Here is a 15,716-nt window from a genome sequence, read left to right on the forward strand (position 1 = left end):
TCTAAAACGTCGATGGCTATAAATGATGTACTTATGAACTGTGTTCATTGTTTAAAATAAGGTGACGATAAGGAGTATATAACATAAGGATACCTATAAGAATCAATAAATTATATTCACAACTTCTCTTTTTTTATTTTTTACCTGATATTATTAGATTTTTGTCCAATTTTTTTATTAAACAATAATCTGAACTTTAAATGAAATAAAATCAAAAGCCATAAACAGATTGCGGATCGTTCAAAAACCACAAAATGGCAACACAGCACTGACAGCAAACGTCAAAACGTCGCGCTGTCATTATAAAACGTTACATTTGAATAAATATTCTTATTTACAAACGCTGACTGCTCAAATGAAGGATAAATGTTCGTCATCGCTAGGAAAGCACGTTACCTTCTCTGTGGAAGACTGGTAGCACGCAAGCGACAGTGTCGAGGCTCAAAGTACTTAAAGTACCGTGATGAACTACAGCTGGTGTGTGTTGTTGGTAGCTAGTATGTGCATGGTGTGCGAGGGTAGGTACGGGTATGTGGTGTGGAACGGGAGCAAGGTGACGGTGAAGACTTCGGACTACTTCGCGGACATACCTGACGTGTACGTCGCCCGCGCCACCTACAGCAACGAAATCAATACTACTGGGTATGTGTTTATGACCTTAATGCCTAATTACTTCTATCAAGGATCACTAGGCTGTACGTTTTATCCGGAGCTGCGGACAACGTAAAAAGCAGGAGAAGGAACGGGGTGGTTTTTAGTCAGTAAGAGTCTCCCTCCCGCCTCATCCAAAGCGGGAGAAGTCATTAGATGATTTTCTTAACTCAAAAAAAAGCTACTTATAGGTACTTGTTGTTATAGAGGAATGCTATAACACCCTACTTCCCACACAATTTTTCAAACAATGTGTATATGTAAGATAGGCTCTTAAGAAACTAGTGCGCTTCACCATCAACGATTACATCACTACTTACCATCAGGTGGGATTGTAGTCAAGCATTAGTTTTTGTCGAATAAAACAAAACAAAAAAAATATGGATAGTTGTTATTTTACTAGAGTTGTATCCCTAGAATCGCCTAAAATCTGAATTGTTATGATTGTTTAAACTATATTTGAAAAGTACGAATAAGTTGCTAATTGCAGAGTAAATTGTAGAAATAGTTAAATTCAATTAAAAATACTCACGTAGTAGCTTACTGCTTACCTATAGTTTCGACAAAAACACAGACCATTATATTTTTGCTTCCGTAAGGTGGGCGTTCCTGGAGTTGCACACGTCGCGCGACTTCTCTGATGAGAAGCAAGCGTACGCGGCCGGCTACCTGGAGGGCTTCCTCACCAGGGACCTCATCTGGATGCACTGGCAGAACATGCTCAAAGGGTGAGGTTACGGCTAACTGCTGTTGTTTTTATATTTCATCTCGTATACCAAATGACTAGTCTACTACCAAACTACCCGGAGCTGCGGACTACCTAGCGGGTTTACCAGGGCTCCGGCTCGAAAAGCAGGAGAAGGAACGGGGTGGTTTTTAGTCAGTAAGAGTCTGACACTCCCTCTCGCCTCGCCCAAGGTGGGAGAAATCATTGGATGATTTTCCCCCGTCAAAAAAAAAAAAAAAACTACCAAACTACAAGTCGGTGCGATCCTTTCTTCCATCTTTATTTAAAATCGACTCTCTCATATAATGTTTGTTGTTGTACAGTTACTGCTACAACAAGACGGACGTGTGCGGTCTCATCGAGGAGTTCGTGGACAAAAACGAGGAGTATATGGCCGCCATGGTGGACAGCAACGCCAACAACTCCTACTGGTACCAGGTACTACGTCCACACTCCTTGATTAGCGGTCTTTTATTACATCCAAGACCCAAGTACTATTCAAGATTTATTTTTGACTTCAAAACTAGTAGTGCTTAAAAGTTATCCTCCTCCTGAACACTCCTCTGAAACGTCGTTGCCGTTTATGAACTGTTTCAGAGGAGCACCAGCGAGGAATTCCGGTACTCCAGTAGACTAGCGTACTAATACGAAATCTAACGTATCCCCAGATGAAGTTGTACTACATTCAGCTGGAAGGTCTGGCCGTGGGCTACAACGCTGCCACCAGGGATCCATACCAGTGGCTGACTACGAGAGACATCATGTGAGTACACCACATTACACCTATACGAGCAGGTCAGGTACTCGAAGTCAGCCTCCAATCCACGTTTGACGCCAGTTACTTGTCACCTGACGCTGAACTTCTACCAGATCAGACGCTCACGTGACGTAACCGCTCTGATAACGTGCGATATTTTAATAGTGGTGTTTCTTTTCTACTAGATCCGAATTCAGCTCGACTAGACGCTATGACTGATCTGACTCTACCGAATTATACACCTTCTAGAGCCCCTTAGATCTGTATTTCACCTATGTTTGGTACGATGGTTACTGATGTTGACTACCTACAATGTTTTCCATCAGTTGGATCAACATGTTGGGCGACCTGGACGAGCTGGCGTTCGCGCTGTCTCTGCCCAAGTCGAACCCTGAGGGCAGGCTGTTCCCTGACGAGCACTGCACCGGCCTCGTCAAGCTGCTGCCTGACCGCTCCAACCTCTACGTGTCCCATGTCACTTGGAACAGGTATCATTAGGAATCTTTACCTTATGCTTAGAAAACTAGAATAGTTATATATTTTGTTCAATAACTGAAATAGTCTTGCGATGTCGAAAATGTCGCCTTTTTAAGGTTCCGTAGCCAAATGGCAAAAAACGCAACTCTTATAGATTCGTCATGTCAGTCAGTCCGTCCGTCTGTATGTCATAGCTATTTATTTTCGAAGTTAAGCAAACTTCCCGTAACACCACGGTTGAAAATAAAAACAGAACATGCGTTTGATTGAACCCACTACAAAAGTTGGACTACTGTCTAACTACGAACGAGTTAAGTTAAGAACAACTTCCCGCAGCTACCAGTCGATGCTGCGGTTCCACAAGATGTACGTGATGTACCTGCACGTGCTGCCCGGCGGCAAGAAGATCATCCCCGGCTACAAGATGTCGCTCACGTCCTACCCTGCCTTCGTGCAGGTAGGTACTTACCTGAGTTTTTAGCCTTGTACCTATTCAGTTACTTTTACTCGTGGTTCTGCAGCCTCTTAACTGTTTCCTGATATTGTATCAGGAAACAGTCACCGTAAAATCTTACTGTAAAATCGCAGCATCACGACGTAATAGAAATCGGTAGAAATAAACAGTAATAAACTAGTTTTTAATCTCGTGCCTCGCCACCGAGAGACAGCCAGTATTCTCAAACATAGCCCACACCAAGGCACTTGATAAAACACGAAATTTTTTGGGAGAAGTGGAAGGGCTTTGGTCAATAGTGGTCGTTTGTTTTTAATTGTCGTATTCACGTGAAATTCCATGGCAGTCCACAGATGACTTCTACATCATATCGTCGGGGCTGACGGCCGGGGAGACCACCATCGGCAACAGCAACCGCTCGCTCTTCGAGCACGTCAAACCAGTGGGACAGGTACTAACATACCTTGTAGGTTGTAGTTCAAGAATACTGTTTTTTCATACCTTGTTATGGGCATTTTCTTACAAGGCCCAGATACTTCATGACACCAATTCCATCATCTCAAAGAACAAATGATTAAAGTTCTAAATATGGTTGTGCTCATATATGATCTGGAAATATTACATAACATAAATAAATCCACGCCCTTGTTCCATGGGATAAGTAGAAAGTACAAACTATAGACGAGGTCATAGGAGAATCTACCTATGTGATTTATCTATTATATTTGTAAATGACTTATGTTTTTCGTCGTAGGAATTTATATTTAGTCATACAAGCACTCCAATCAAGAATCGGTTTCGAAAATCTATTGGATATTTGTCTATTTCTATAAAGTTTTATCGTTAATTTAAACAACTACGTCGTCAGATCATGGAGTACGCGCGCGCGATGGTAGCCAACCGCCTGGCGCGGACAGGCAAGCAGTGGGTCGACATATTCAGCAGGCACAACAGTGGCACGTACAACAACCAGTGGTGAGCCGTATTTATATTTCTTACTTTTCTTCCGGAAAAAAATACACGGTGGTAAACGATTTTTGGGTCTGGCAAAGATTTTTATATCATTTTATTTGGAAACATCTGTGGTTTCCGCTCTTGAGAGGGGAGAGGGATAAAATCTTGCCAGCAAAAGCCTATGTTAGTATTAATAGTTATTTCCTCCAGGTTCATAGTGGACTACAAGAAGTTCAAGCCGCGCACCACGCACTGTCCCGGGTTCATCAAGGAGGGCCTGCTGTGGGTCGTGGAACAACTGCCCGGCATTGTCGAGTCCGCGGACATGTGAGTACATGCCATGTATCTGACGCTGGTGGAAGCTTACTCATATTGTGTTCTTAATATTGTTTAGTTAAACAGTGCTTATTATGAGATAACATTATGTTTGTGTGGGCTACACACGTAAATGCTCTACTAGTCTACTAAGTAGTTTCAAGTGACGGCATGACGTTAATTTTAATTTGAATGTCTCACGATCATCTTATATCATCAGGACGGAAGAGCTGACCCGCACGACATACTTCCCGTCGTACAACATCCCCTACTTCCCTCGGATCTTCAACCTGAGCGGCGGCAACGTGCGCATCGCCACCTACGGAGACTGGTTCGGGTACTACACCAACCCCAGGGCCAAGATACTCAAGGAGAAACAGGTGACAAGCTTCTCTTTGTACGACAGATGTTCGTGTTCTTAGGACATTCCGATGTGTTCGTTATTGGTGGGGACTCCGGGAAGATTGCCAATACCGAGGTAACAAGGCCTCGGTACGGGATAGGAATTTGTACGAGTTGGTTTTTAGTTTGAAAAGTCTGACACTCCTTAGTCCCTCTCGATTCACCCTGGGTGAGAGGTGCCACAAGTGTAGGTAAATTGTAGTTGTTTTATGAATTTTAAGTGTCGTGTGGAGTGGCGTGCCAAATCACTCCAATATTTTTCAAAGGACTCTCAACTTTATCACTCCGTCATATTTAGGTAAAGTTGAAAATCCATTTCGTTATTGACAGGCGGACATCTTCAACCTGCGCGACATGTTCAACACGATGCGCTACAACGACTTCAAGCACGACCCGCTGTCGCGCTGCGACAACTGCGACCCGCCCTACTCCGCCTGCAACGCCATCGCCGCCCGGAACGACCTCAACCCGGCTAACGGTAAGAAAGAAGAAAGAAAGAAAGAAAAATAGTTTATTTGCACCATTAAAAAAACAATAAACATAAAATTAATAAGGATGGATCAAGGGCCTGATGCAGGCGGATGGATCAAGGGCCTGATGCAGGCGGATGGATCAAGGGCCTGATGCAGGCGGATGGATCAAGGGCCTGATGCAGGCGGATGGATCAAGGGCCTGATGCAGAAGGCAGTACTCCTCGAAACGGCACGTATTGTGAGGAGGTTTCTGTCTTTGGAGCCCTAACCACCGGTAGCTTGGACCATGCTCCCGCTACTGGTTGGCTCCTATTTTTATATTTTTAAATGTTATTTTGTATTTTTATTTTTATAAGTAATGTTTCAAAATATAATTTTAGAGTGTTTTAAATAAATGTAAATTAATAATTATGATAAAAAAAAGTCGCGGTGCAAAAAGGCCAGTACTCAGCTTAAATGCCGCAACCCGAGCGCGATAGCTCGAGGCGCGGCGCTGATTTTCAGCATTATCAGGTAACACACAGAATTAATAGGAAGTACAGTAGAATAAGGTATATTGTATTGTGCTTTCTAGTCTATAGAATAATAACTTTTTTTACCAACGGCGACAACGATGATAATGGCGCAGTGATTGACACTATCACCTGTGTGAGTAGAGTGTGACCTATGAAATCGTCAGGCAGCGTAGAGTGCTACCTACTGAGAGCGGATTGCGGGCGGGCTCTTCTAGGGAGAAACCAAGATCTCGGGGTTCTGGAAATGCTATTGTAGATTTAGGGCATTGGATTGAACGGGTGGCGATTGGTTACCATCAGGTGATGCTTCTGAACGTTTGGTTCGACAAATATATTGGGCTACGTAGATAGAATTAATAAAGAACGCAACTAGAGCACTGATTTAAGCTGTAAATGAAGTGTTTACGGTACATACTGTTGCCAGGCACGTTTCCGTTCCGAGCGCTGGGCCACCGCAGCCACGGCGCCACGGACGCCAAGATCACGAGCGCCTACCTGCGCGGCAGCTACAGGTTCCTCGCCATCGCCAGCCCCACACACAACATCTCGCGGGGGATACCGCCCTTCCGGTAACGATGCTACTCTATACCTTATGTCTTATTAGTAGCGGTTGGTATTTGAATGATTGCGTAATATTAGGCTTCATTTATAAAACATCCATAGATGGAGCCACTTCGACATGGGTCCCCACCTCTCCCACGTTGGCCACCCCGACGAGTGGATGTTCCCGCCTATACTGCACGACTGGGAGTGGGAGTAGCAGTCTTATGACTTACGCAATAAGGACCAATTTACACCACACTCGGCTATACTTTAAGAAATATGCGTAGAGTATAGAAGTAGTTATAATTTGTATCTACTTGCTTAAATGATGAAGGTTGTCGTCTAATAATGATTTTAACTCGACTGTAGCTTTATAAACTTGCATCTCATCGTAAGCAGAATTAATGTTAGGTACTTATCTTTAGGCCGCGAACGCACAGGCAGGTGGCTTGCTTAGCGCCTAATGTCTAGCGCGTCACCTAGCGAGTAGCCCAGTAAAACGAACGTTCTAAAATGAACGCGACCGGCTGCACTGCGCGCTTAGGATGCACGCCAAGCGACTAGCTAGGCGCTAACGTTCGTTTTACTGGGCTACGCGCTAGACACTAGGCGCTAAGCAAGCCACCTGCCTGTGCGTTCGCGGCCTTACTGAAGGAGATTGGAAATAAGAAACTTATGGGGTTTACTAATTTAACCTACTTGATTTTGACGAGGCAACACCAGAGGAGTTAGACGTGTGTTGCCTGCTTAGCTCGGGGGTTGAGCATCCACTATGTAAGCGATGTCACCGCTCTGGTGTACTTTGAGGCGGTGGTCTTACTGCAGCCGTGTTGGCCCTGCAGTGCCAGTGCAGCAGTGTCAAAGCATGGCTCTTCCACGTAAATGAAATTGTTATTTATGATTGGTAATACTAGATATTATTATGTATATCTAGGACGGGAACTAGGAACATTGTTATTATTATTTCAGTTATGCATATTCTTTTATTATTTAGCAGTTGTTGGAGTGCAATATAATTATTTTGAACATGTCATCTATCTCTGTATAAATAGTTTTGTAATTACTTAGGTAAAGGTAGCATTTTATAATATATCGCCCAGTTTTATATGTATGCTTTTTGTAAAACTTATGTTTTATAAATAAATCATGTTTTATTGAACATTTTCGTATTGTTTGTGGTAAAGCTTTTTATAATATGGCGGAATTGAAGAATTGCTTTCTGGCTATAAGGGTGACATTTGAGATTAATGCTTTGATTAACTTCGACTGGGCGCTAATATGAATCATTATTTACCCTTAGATATAAGTAGGTAGGTAAATATGAGAAACGAATGTATAAATAAGCAATAAATTTTATTTACTCTAATATACACCAATAAACTCTTATACTTACAGTTATATACATTACATTATGATCTCGTGGTGGTGAACAATACATACTTTAACATTGCTTGTCAAAAAGAGAACTCGAATATTAAATAAACATCTCCATTTTAGGAATAATTTAATAATTAACTTCATTATAAAGCGATAGGTAGATTACTGGAATCACTGATCGAGAAGATCGGTAGAAATAATCCCAAGTAACATAATACCTACTGGTGCCTTTTATACATTGATAGTTTCTACTTTTTGACATATTTATAAGCAAATACACAATGCCATACATTTGTCAATGTAATACATTTCTTCCCACTCTCCAACATAGCATGATGTCTACAATATATACAGTAAAACCTCGTTAAGTGAGACATCAAGGGACCTTCAAATTGGTATCACTTATAGAGGTATTCCACTAACCCAGTGTCTCAGATAACCAGGTATAAATAAACATTTGTCTCATTTAAAGAGGGTTCCATTAATGGAGGTGAACATACGGGTTATTTCACATAAAGAGGTGTGATTCTTAAATAAAACAATGTGTTATGTGCACATTATAAATGAATAAGAATAAGTAAATCAACAAACAAAACGTTGTTGTCTCAGTTACTGAGGTTTATGCATTAAAATTCACTTGCTGTCTCAGTTATAGAGGTAACTAAGATGATAAATCGAAAGAACGAATCCCAGATAAAGAGGGTTGTTTGTCCCACTAATAGAGGTAATTCAGTGCCAATGGGTAGGGACCTCAGTATGAGTTCCATTTGTGGAGGTTTCTCACTTATCCAGGTCCCACTTAACCAAGTTTCACTGTATTTAAAACTGTCTATAATGTGTTCCTACAAGATGGAATGAATGAGTATTCTTTATACAATCTTATTTAGTAACAATATAATAATGTTGTAACAGTGAATATTTCAATACTTATCAGTGTTGCTATATTAAAAATATTATTTGTATTTATAGAACCTACTGCCAAAGCTATAATAGTAATATTATTCTCAACCCAGGTATCAAACCTGAGAGCTTACATTGATGTCACCATGCCTGCAAGCACTACAAATACCTTGTTACACTTAGTATTCTCTAACATAGCAACACTGGACATTAATACAGTATAAATTACACTAAATGTAGACATAGCCAAGATATTAACGACAGACTTGAATTCACAGCAATGTGTTAGTAGCTGTTGGCCCATGAGATAGCATGTCACCTGATTACTAAGTGATCAGTACTACTTGTGGCTAATCTCATAGTGTCCAAGTCTGCAATAACTTGCTCCTGGCTTTGTCTACAGCTACATGATCTGAACAGATTATTCTAAGGAGTTGAGCATAAGGAGCTGCTTCAAGACTTTAGTCTGTGATGTCTCTCTGATCTCTCCCGCTAGGAACATCTCATCCACTACTGTGTACACCTGCAATTATGAACATTAATGTTAATTAGAATAAATATGTTTATTAATTTGCTGAAAATACATCCTTAAAACCATCTCCTAGGTTGCAAAAAACTAAAAAACTACATCAAAATCTGTTCTGGTATATAGGTCAAACCTCCTCTTTTTTAAGTCAGTAAAAATAAGTTCATTCTTATTAGTCTCAAAGCCAGATTCCTAGGAGAATAAAAAAATCTAATAGGTAGTATATTCTGTAACAAGCCTAATAAGACTGCTACGAAGATACATCAACAAGGCAGTATTAAACTCTACTGATGATTGAAGAATTCCTATTGTTGTTAAAGCAGTTTACATTTTTTGTTAGTGACTAATGTGAATGGCAGGAAGTCACAAATTCCTGACAAGTGATTGTACAAGACATGGCAAATGTATAACATATTACATTCTTGGTGTAATTACCTTGTAGAAGTTGAACACCAGATCCAGTTCACACACATTGTGGAAGTATTCGTTCAGGACCTCCACAAAATTGTGTATAGCTTCCAGGTAGCACAGGTTATTGTCATTCACATCCACGCATATACAGAAGTACAACCCTGCATACCTTCTGTACACGATCTTGAAGTTCCTGAACTGAAATAATACGAAAATTTTAAGGATTTTTTGACCAAAAGTACAAGGTCTCTAAGGACTTGTGAAATAAATTCTTCAACTCACCTCAACAAAATTAGTGTGCTTGGCGTCCCTGACGGTGACTACAGCGTGTACCTCCTCGATTAACTTCTGTTTCTCGTCGTCGTCGAAGTTCATATACCATTTTGCCAATCTAGTTTTACCCGCTCGGTTTTGGATGAGAATAAAACGAATCTGTGGGGAATGAACGTAAAATAAATTGTTAGATGGTATAAAATTTAATTAAGCATTAGCAATGCAAGCTTAAAATGTTTACCATTATGTAAAAGTGGAAATATAGTAATTTTTAATTTGTGATTGTAAAATTGTACGAGTCGACGCCTCCTCTTCCTTTCAATTTTGACAACTCAAACAAAAAAGGATAATGTCAAATTATACTTGTCTATGGTGCGTATTGATTGCGCGTTCCAGATCGCTTTTTTGAAAACTTACATATCTTTAACATTTTTTGAACATTTGTCCTAAAAGGTAAACTAATAAATACAGAATAGTAGTAGAAATTGAGGAGAACAAACAAACTTAGATATTTATTAGCAGTATTTAACGATATTAATCATAGATAGTTTCTTATAGGTAATTTAGTCTATGGTTTGTGACGTGTTGCCATAACTATATCAATGTAGAAATGGTAAGATTGGTATTTTAAATGTAAATTTTTATTTCATATTTTCTATGATTTCATACATTTATCAACGTTTCATTTAATACAATTTACAATAAATAATTAGATAAAGTTACAATTAGAAGCATATCAAACATTAAAAATTGAATATCCAATAAGCATTCTTCAAATTCGGTACAGTTTTAAAAATTATACAATGGCAACACAAATATCGAATTGTTTTTCAATTTTCCAGTGGATTTTTGACGTTGCTACTACTTGCTCGTTTTTATCAAGTTTTCCTCCATGTAGTGCTTAGGTTTCCAAAATGTCTCTAATATAAGTAGTTCTGTAGGAAAATAAACCATATAAATCTTAAATGACGCCCACGAAGACCACAAAAACTGAAGTAGAAATGGTGATACGGAATAGAAAAACTGTTATGAAAGACGGGATTATGACAATGTCTGGCATCGGTGAGCCCTCCGTGTTCCACGCTTTAGTGGTGATATTCCTGGAGTTTTTCGCGTGGGGACTGCTCACGATGCCGATCATATCGGTGCTGAATGTAACGTTCCCGGATCACACGTTCCTGATGAACGGTTTGATAATGGGCATCAAGGGCATCCTGTCGTTCCTGTCTGCGCCGCTGATCGGCGCGCTCTCTGACGTGTGGGGTCGCAAGTTCTTCCTGCTAGTGACGGTGTTCTTTACCTGTGCACCAATCCCGCTGATGACCATCAACACGTGGTGGTTCTTCGCAATGATCAGCATCAGTGGAGTGTTCGCTGTGACGTTTTCAATCGTATTCGCCTATGTGGCGGACGTGACTACCGAGGCGGAGCGCTCGCGCGCCTACGGCCTTGTGTCTGCTACCTTCGCCGCCAGCATGGTCATCTCTCCTGCCCTGGGCGCCTACCTGATGGACTTGTATGGAGAGTCACTCGTAGTAGCTGCCGCCACTGCTGTCGCAATTCTGGATGTTTTCTTCATAATGGTCGCAGTACCTGAAAGCCTCCCAGAGAAGGTCAGACCCAGTGGCTGGGGTCCTGCTATAAGCTGGGAGCAAGCAGACCCATTTGCAGCATTACGGAAAGTTGGTGCAGAACGTACAGTGCTAATGTTGTGTGTGGCTGTGTTCCTCTCGTACCTGCCGGAGGCCGGACAGTATTCGTGCATATTTGTGTACTTGAAGTTAGTGATGGGCTTCGGTGTAGTCCAAGTGGCAATATTTATTGCAATCGTAGGAGTGCTCAGTATTGGTGTACAAGTGGTTCTTGGATTCTTAATGAGATCGCTTGGAGCTAAGCATACTATTATGGTTGGACTAGTGTTTGAGATGCTGCAACTCATGTGGTACGGCTTTGGCAGCCGTACATGGATGATGTGGGCTGCGGGAGTGCTAGCTGCACTCGGCTCTGTCACATATCCTGCAATCAGTGCATATGTGTCCGTGAACAGCCGGGCAGACAGACAGGGAGTGGTGCAGGGCATGGTGACAGGTGTCCGTGGTCTATGCAATGGACTGGGCCCCGCCATGTTCGGCGTGATCTTCTACCTGTTCCACGTAGACCTGAACGAGGAGCATGCAGTGCCCGGCAAGCCGAGCGAGGAGAAGTACGTGCGCATGGTGCCGGGCCCGCCGTTCGTGCTGGGCGCGCTGCTCGTGATCTGCGCGCTGCTGGTGGCTGCCTTCCTGCCCGAGGACGGCGCGCCGGGCCGCCGCGCGCCGCCCGACCTGCGCTTCGAGCTGGAGCGCGGGCGGCGCGTGGCGGGCCCGCTGTCTCCGCTGATGGCGCCCGAGTCCGCCGCGCTCTAGCTAGCGGTGAAGGCCGGCCGAGCGGCCAGCGTCTGACTCTCAGTGCTGTGCTCAGCGACAGCGACCCGTGCATTTACGAGGTACCAAAGCTAACTCGAGTGAGTGACCGTGATTCCTAACGTTTCGCCGACGACACCGATACATTCCCGCGTCGATACAGCTTAATCATCGTGTTTTTTAAGCTTTGTATTATATTTTTATATGGTTTGGAGTCGCCGCTGGAGTGTGTACATATTTTGTCTGAATAAATCAATGAAATCGTTGTTAAGGCTATGTTTTCATGTCTCGGGCCGAGCATCACACAATAAGTCGGTCGCGTCGACTGTTGACTGCTACATTTCATGTTGCCTATGAGTCACTCCTAAATCATAATAACTGCGTCGAGATGTTGATGTTGTCATAACTTGCCTCCAAATATGAATATTCCATTTGTAGATAAGGGCAGTGGTTAAGTAAACATTCATTAGTCAATACAAGATGTACAGATTAAGATAACAGAGTGATGTCTCCTGTCCATACAACTATATAATTATATTTAATATTGCTGAGAGAAATGAGAAAATTGAAAATAGACTAAAATCTGGAGGTTAAGGTTTAAAACTGTAAATTGGAAATGTTTCAAATATTGATATATTTTGTACATATAGGTATTACATAAGTAAGAATTTTGTACGTCCTCTGGTTGCGTGTGCCTAGACGACTACACTTTCGAAATTATCGCCAGTAGATAGTGTTGACAGGAGTCCAAGGGATCTCTGTCGTACATTACATTTACACAGAGGTAGATATTGAGCTCAGTATATGTATGCAGTAATATCTGTGACATTGTATTAGACTGTTATGTTGCTAGGCGCACGACCGTAAGCCCGTTTCAAACGATTTCTGATAAATATAAAACAGTCGATCAAAATCGTAAAAATTGACGAGTTTTCCCCAATTTCAATGGTCAGGGGGGATCCCTGACTCAGGGTTAAAGCAATCACTAATGAACTGAAAGTTTGTTATTCTTATGATATAATTACGTTATAATCAGATCTGTAACACATGGATTATCGGCTCTGGCACCTATTCATAACGATTTATTTTTGTTTTAAACAAATCGTTGACCCCATAAACATCCGGTTGTTGATTCTCAGCCAATTTCTATAAAAGAATATGAATTAAATCTTTGTCTATGTTGAGAACGAACGGGAAAACTTATACAACGTAATTGGTTGCGAAATCGTCTCTAGTCATTGAATGGTTTGGACAATGGTCTGTCATCAAACTGCAACCGCGCATTAAAGTCTGTAGTCCGTTATTTACTGGTGTTCCACAATAACCGTACAATCGTTGAAGCTTTTGCAACTCAATGGCTGCACACTTGAAGTAGTTTTAAAAAATATTCTTGCATTTGTCAGTTCCACCAGCATTAGGAAGCTTATTTAATGTTGAGCATTGTTAATGAACCAGCCGTTCATTCAGTGACCTTGCTTGTAAGAGGGCAAGCTGTTTAAGCGCGGTAACAAAACGACGCGGAACTTAATAACTATAACGGGCCGGATGTATTTTCTCATGAATTCTTAATCTAAAACGGTTACAATAACAATTTAGTTTAATTCCAATTAGAATAAACAGGCAAGATAGTCTGATAACAGACAAAAATCCGCTCCAACTTAGCTAATTCTAGACTGCTACTGACTATGACGGCATAGCATTGTATGCAAGTTTAATGCACATTAGCTCTCGTGTTTATGAAGTTTAGATGTTAACCTTGCTGTATAAAATTAAAACAAACAATACGATTCTATAATCGAGCATAACACCGTCGAGTTTAAATTTAATTTCTTAATTAATTACGTCATCTGTGATCAGTGGTTTCTGGCGCTCTGTAGTTATAAACAACAGTTAGCGACACACGTTATTTTCCTGTTAAACTTATATTTAAACGGTATCTTTGTTATTGTACAGTTTTACACAAGTGTGGAGCTTGTTTCTTGCCTATTGCTCATTAGTGTTAATTGTTGATCATGATAGTTACTATGTAGACACAGGCCGGAAACTATTGTCCTACTGCTGTAATGAAATAGAGTATTTTGCCATGTTTATAGGACAGACGATAGACCCATACGATGTTCTTGCGTCGCAGACACGCTTCTGGCAATTTTGAACACGGTTTTAATTTCAACAGATACATTCTGTCTAGTAGCAATTAATTTATTAAAAACTAACTAACTACAACTGAAACTGTTACATGAAATAAACGACAGACTAAAGGATCTTGTAAGTTCGGTTCAATCAAAAACTTCATCCGTGTCTACTTGTAACTAGCTTCATAAAACTATAAAAGATTCGTAAATAGCTTTTAAGAACAAATGTCAGGGACACTCAAGTTGGAAGTGTCAGTGAGGCACTTGATAGATGCCGGGAAAGTTGTGCTAGGCAAGCTGTCGAGCCCCTTCGGTCGTTAGTTGATATATGTGAGGAATTCGGGGTCACGCAACGTTTCGTATAACGTTTAAACGCTCGCAGATAGCGCCAAGTTTTTATATTAAAAAAAAAGAATGACCCTAAATATATTTTTTGCTCCCTTTTGTTATCCACACGTAGTACCTAAAGTCGTCTCCTATGTACAGCGTTATTGATCCGCATACTATGGAAATGAGTGTTTAACGTGACTTGTGATTGAAACTGCCTAAGTAAACAGTTAAGTGAACAAGGATGACGTTACACTGTAAGCTTCATAATCCTACGCAAAGGTTGAGTACTAATGGAATCCCTTTCACTGAAATTGATATTATACAGCTTTAGTACAGACTTATTATTAAAATAGTAGGTTACCTAATTCTGCCAAAGGTAATCGCGAAGAATTCCGGTTTATCATATTCTTCTTAAATGTCAGCCTTCGTAATACAGCTTAAGGATATTCTAATAATAGAACTCGACGTAAATTGTGAGATTATTCGAGATACATTAAGGAGCAGATGGTCTTGAATCTCGGTGGCACAAAGGTAAATAATTAACTTGTCTAGATGCTAGGTTGTATTTGTTTAGAGATAACGTTTCTGTTATTTTCCATTACGTTTACGTGGTCTTTGTCGGTGCAGTGTCATTGCCTTATAAATGCTCCCTCGATGCCCCATTTTTAATTAAATAAGTGACCTTTGTACCATAAGATTTATTTTTACCACAAAGCCTTTTAATTTTGCTGAAACTTTAAAAATACAATCCTTTTAATCTAACCTCAATGTCTTCTAGCCCTAATTATCTAGATTCTTAAAGAAAAGGGCTAACGATCTACATAGTTTGAATATCTTTCGGGACCCAAAAAGCCGTAATCTAATTATCTCATCAGACCTTTGCATTCACCCGAGCTTTAAAAAAATCCAGATTTTTATTTTTCGCTCGGTTCTCCTTTACAATATTGTGTTCTGAAGTGGCATTATGACTGTATTATGTTATCTTTCGTATAACGAACCTTCTTGCGAAATCTTTCAAAGTCAAGTGTCTTGGGATTAAGGGAACTCAAACCAGTGGGCACAATTTTGTTTATAAAATATCAGTTTTCCTAATTTTC

General features: G+C 40.8%; 3 protein-coding genes across 3 annotated transcripts; 2 read left to right on the forward strand and 1 right to left on the reverse strand.

Annotated features, from left to right (window-relative positions):
• The first annotated feature begins 254 nt into the window (after nucleotides 1-254).
• LOC118275578 (putative phospholipase B-like 2) lies at nucleotides 255-6,682 on the forward strand. The gene is made up of 13 exons (XM_035593587.2): nucleotides 255-642; nucleotides 1,251-1,379; nucleotides 1,702-1,816; nucleotides 2,047-2,141; nucleotides 2,462-2,623; nucleotides 2,949-3,069; nucleotides 3,413-3,517; nucleotides 3,935-4,041; nucleotides 4,231-4,347; nucleotides 4,556-4,715; nucleotides 5,068-5,215; nucleotides 6,150-6,294; nucleotides 6,389-6,682. The coding sequence occupies exons 1-13, from the start codon at nucleotides 464-466 to the stop codon at nucleotides 6,483-6,485; spliced, it is 1,680 nt and encodes a 559-aa protein (XP_035449480.1). The 5' UTR covers nucleotides 255-463; the 3' UTR covers nucleotides 6,486-6,682.
• A 1,780-nt stretch (nucleotides 6,683-8,462) lies between these two features.
• On the reverse strand, nucleotides 8,463-10,142 carry LOC118275374 (AP-2 complex subunit sigma). Its single transcript, XM_035593295.2, has 4 exons — nucleotides 9,997-10,142; nucleotides 9,765-9,914; nucleotides 9,507-9,680; nucleotides 8,463-9,068 (listed from the first exon to the last, which is right to left on the reverse strand). The coding sequence occupies exons 1-4, from the start codon at nucleotides 9,997-9,999 to the stop codon at nucleotides 8,967-8,969; spliced, it is 429 nt and encodes a 142-aa protein (XP_035449188.1). The 5' UTR covers nucleotides 10,000-10,142; the 3' UTR covers nucleotides 8,463-8,966.
• Nucleotides 10,143-10,581: 439 nt separating this feature from the next.
• LOC118275375 (hippocampus abundant transcript 1 protein) lies at nucleotides 10,582-12,428 on the forward strand. Its single transcript, XM_035593296.2, has one exon. It carries the CDS (start codon nucleotides 10,721-10,723, stop codon nucleotides 12,158-12,160), a length of 1,440 nt encoding a protein of 479 aa, XP_035449189.1. The 5' UTR covers nucleotides 10,582-10,720; the 3' UTR covers nucleotides 12,161-12,428.
• Nucleotides 12,429-15,716: the final 3,288 nt, after the last annotated feature.

The sequence above is a fragment of the Spodoptera frugiperda genome, chromosome 8, assembly GCF_023101765.2.
Source record: "Spodoptera frugiperda isolate SF20-4 chromosome 8, AGI-APGP_CSIRO_Sfru_2.0, whole genome shotgun sequence".
Lineage (NCBI taxonomy): Eukaryota > Metazoa > Arthropoda > Insecta > Lepidoptera > Noctuidae > Spodoptera > Spodoptera frugiperda.

What these genes read in the sequence shown, in the direction of transcription:
- LOC118275578 (XM_035593587.2), top strand. Translation starts at nt 464, where the DNA reads ATGAACTACAGCTGGTGTGTGTTGTTGGTAGCTAGTATGTGCATGGTG. An exon ending in TCCCATGTCACTTGGAACAG is followed by an intron (nt 2,624 to 2,948) that starts GTATCATTAGGA and finishes AACTTCCCGCAG; the next exon opens with CTACCAGTCGATGCTGCGGT. An exon ending in CCTACCCTGCCTTCGTGCAG is followed by an intron (nt 3,070 to 3,412) that starts GTAGGTACTTAC and finishes ATTCCATGGCAG; the next exon opens with TCCACAGATGACTTCTACAT.
- LOC118275374 (XM_035593295.2), bottom strand. An exon ending in AGCACACTAATTTTGTTGAG is followed by an intron (nt 9,681 to 9,764) that starts GTGAGTTGAAGA and finishes GTATTATTTCAG; the next exon opens with TTCAGGAACTTCAAGATCGT. An exon ending in TGGTGTTCAACTTCTACAAG is followed by an intron (nt 9,069 to 9,506) that starts GTAATTACACCA and finishes TCATAATTGCAG; the next exon opens with GTGTACACAGTAGTGGATGA.
- LOC118275375 (XM_035593296.2), top strand. Translation starts at nt 10,721, where the DNA reads ATGACGCCCACGAAGACCACAAAAACTGAAGTAGAAATGGTGATACGG.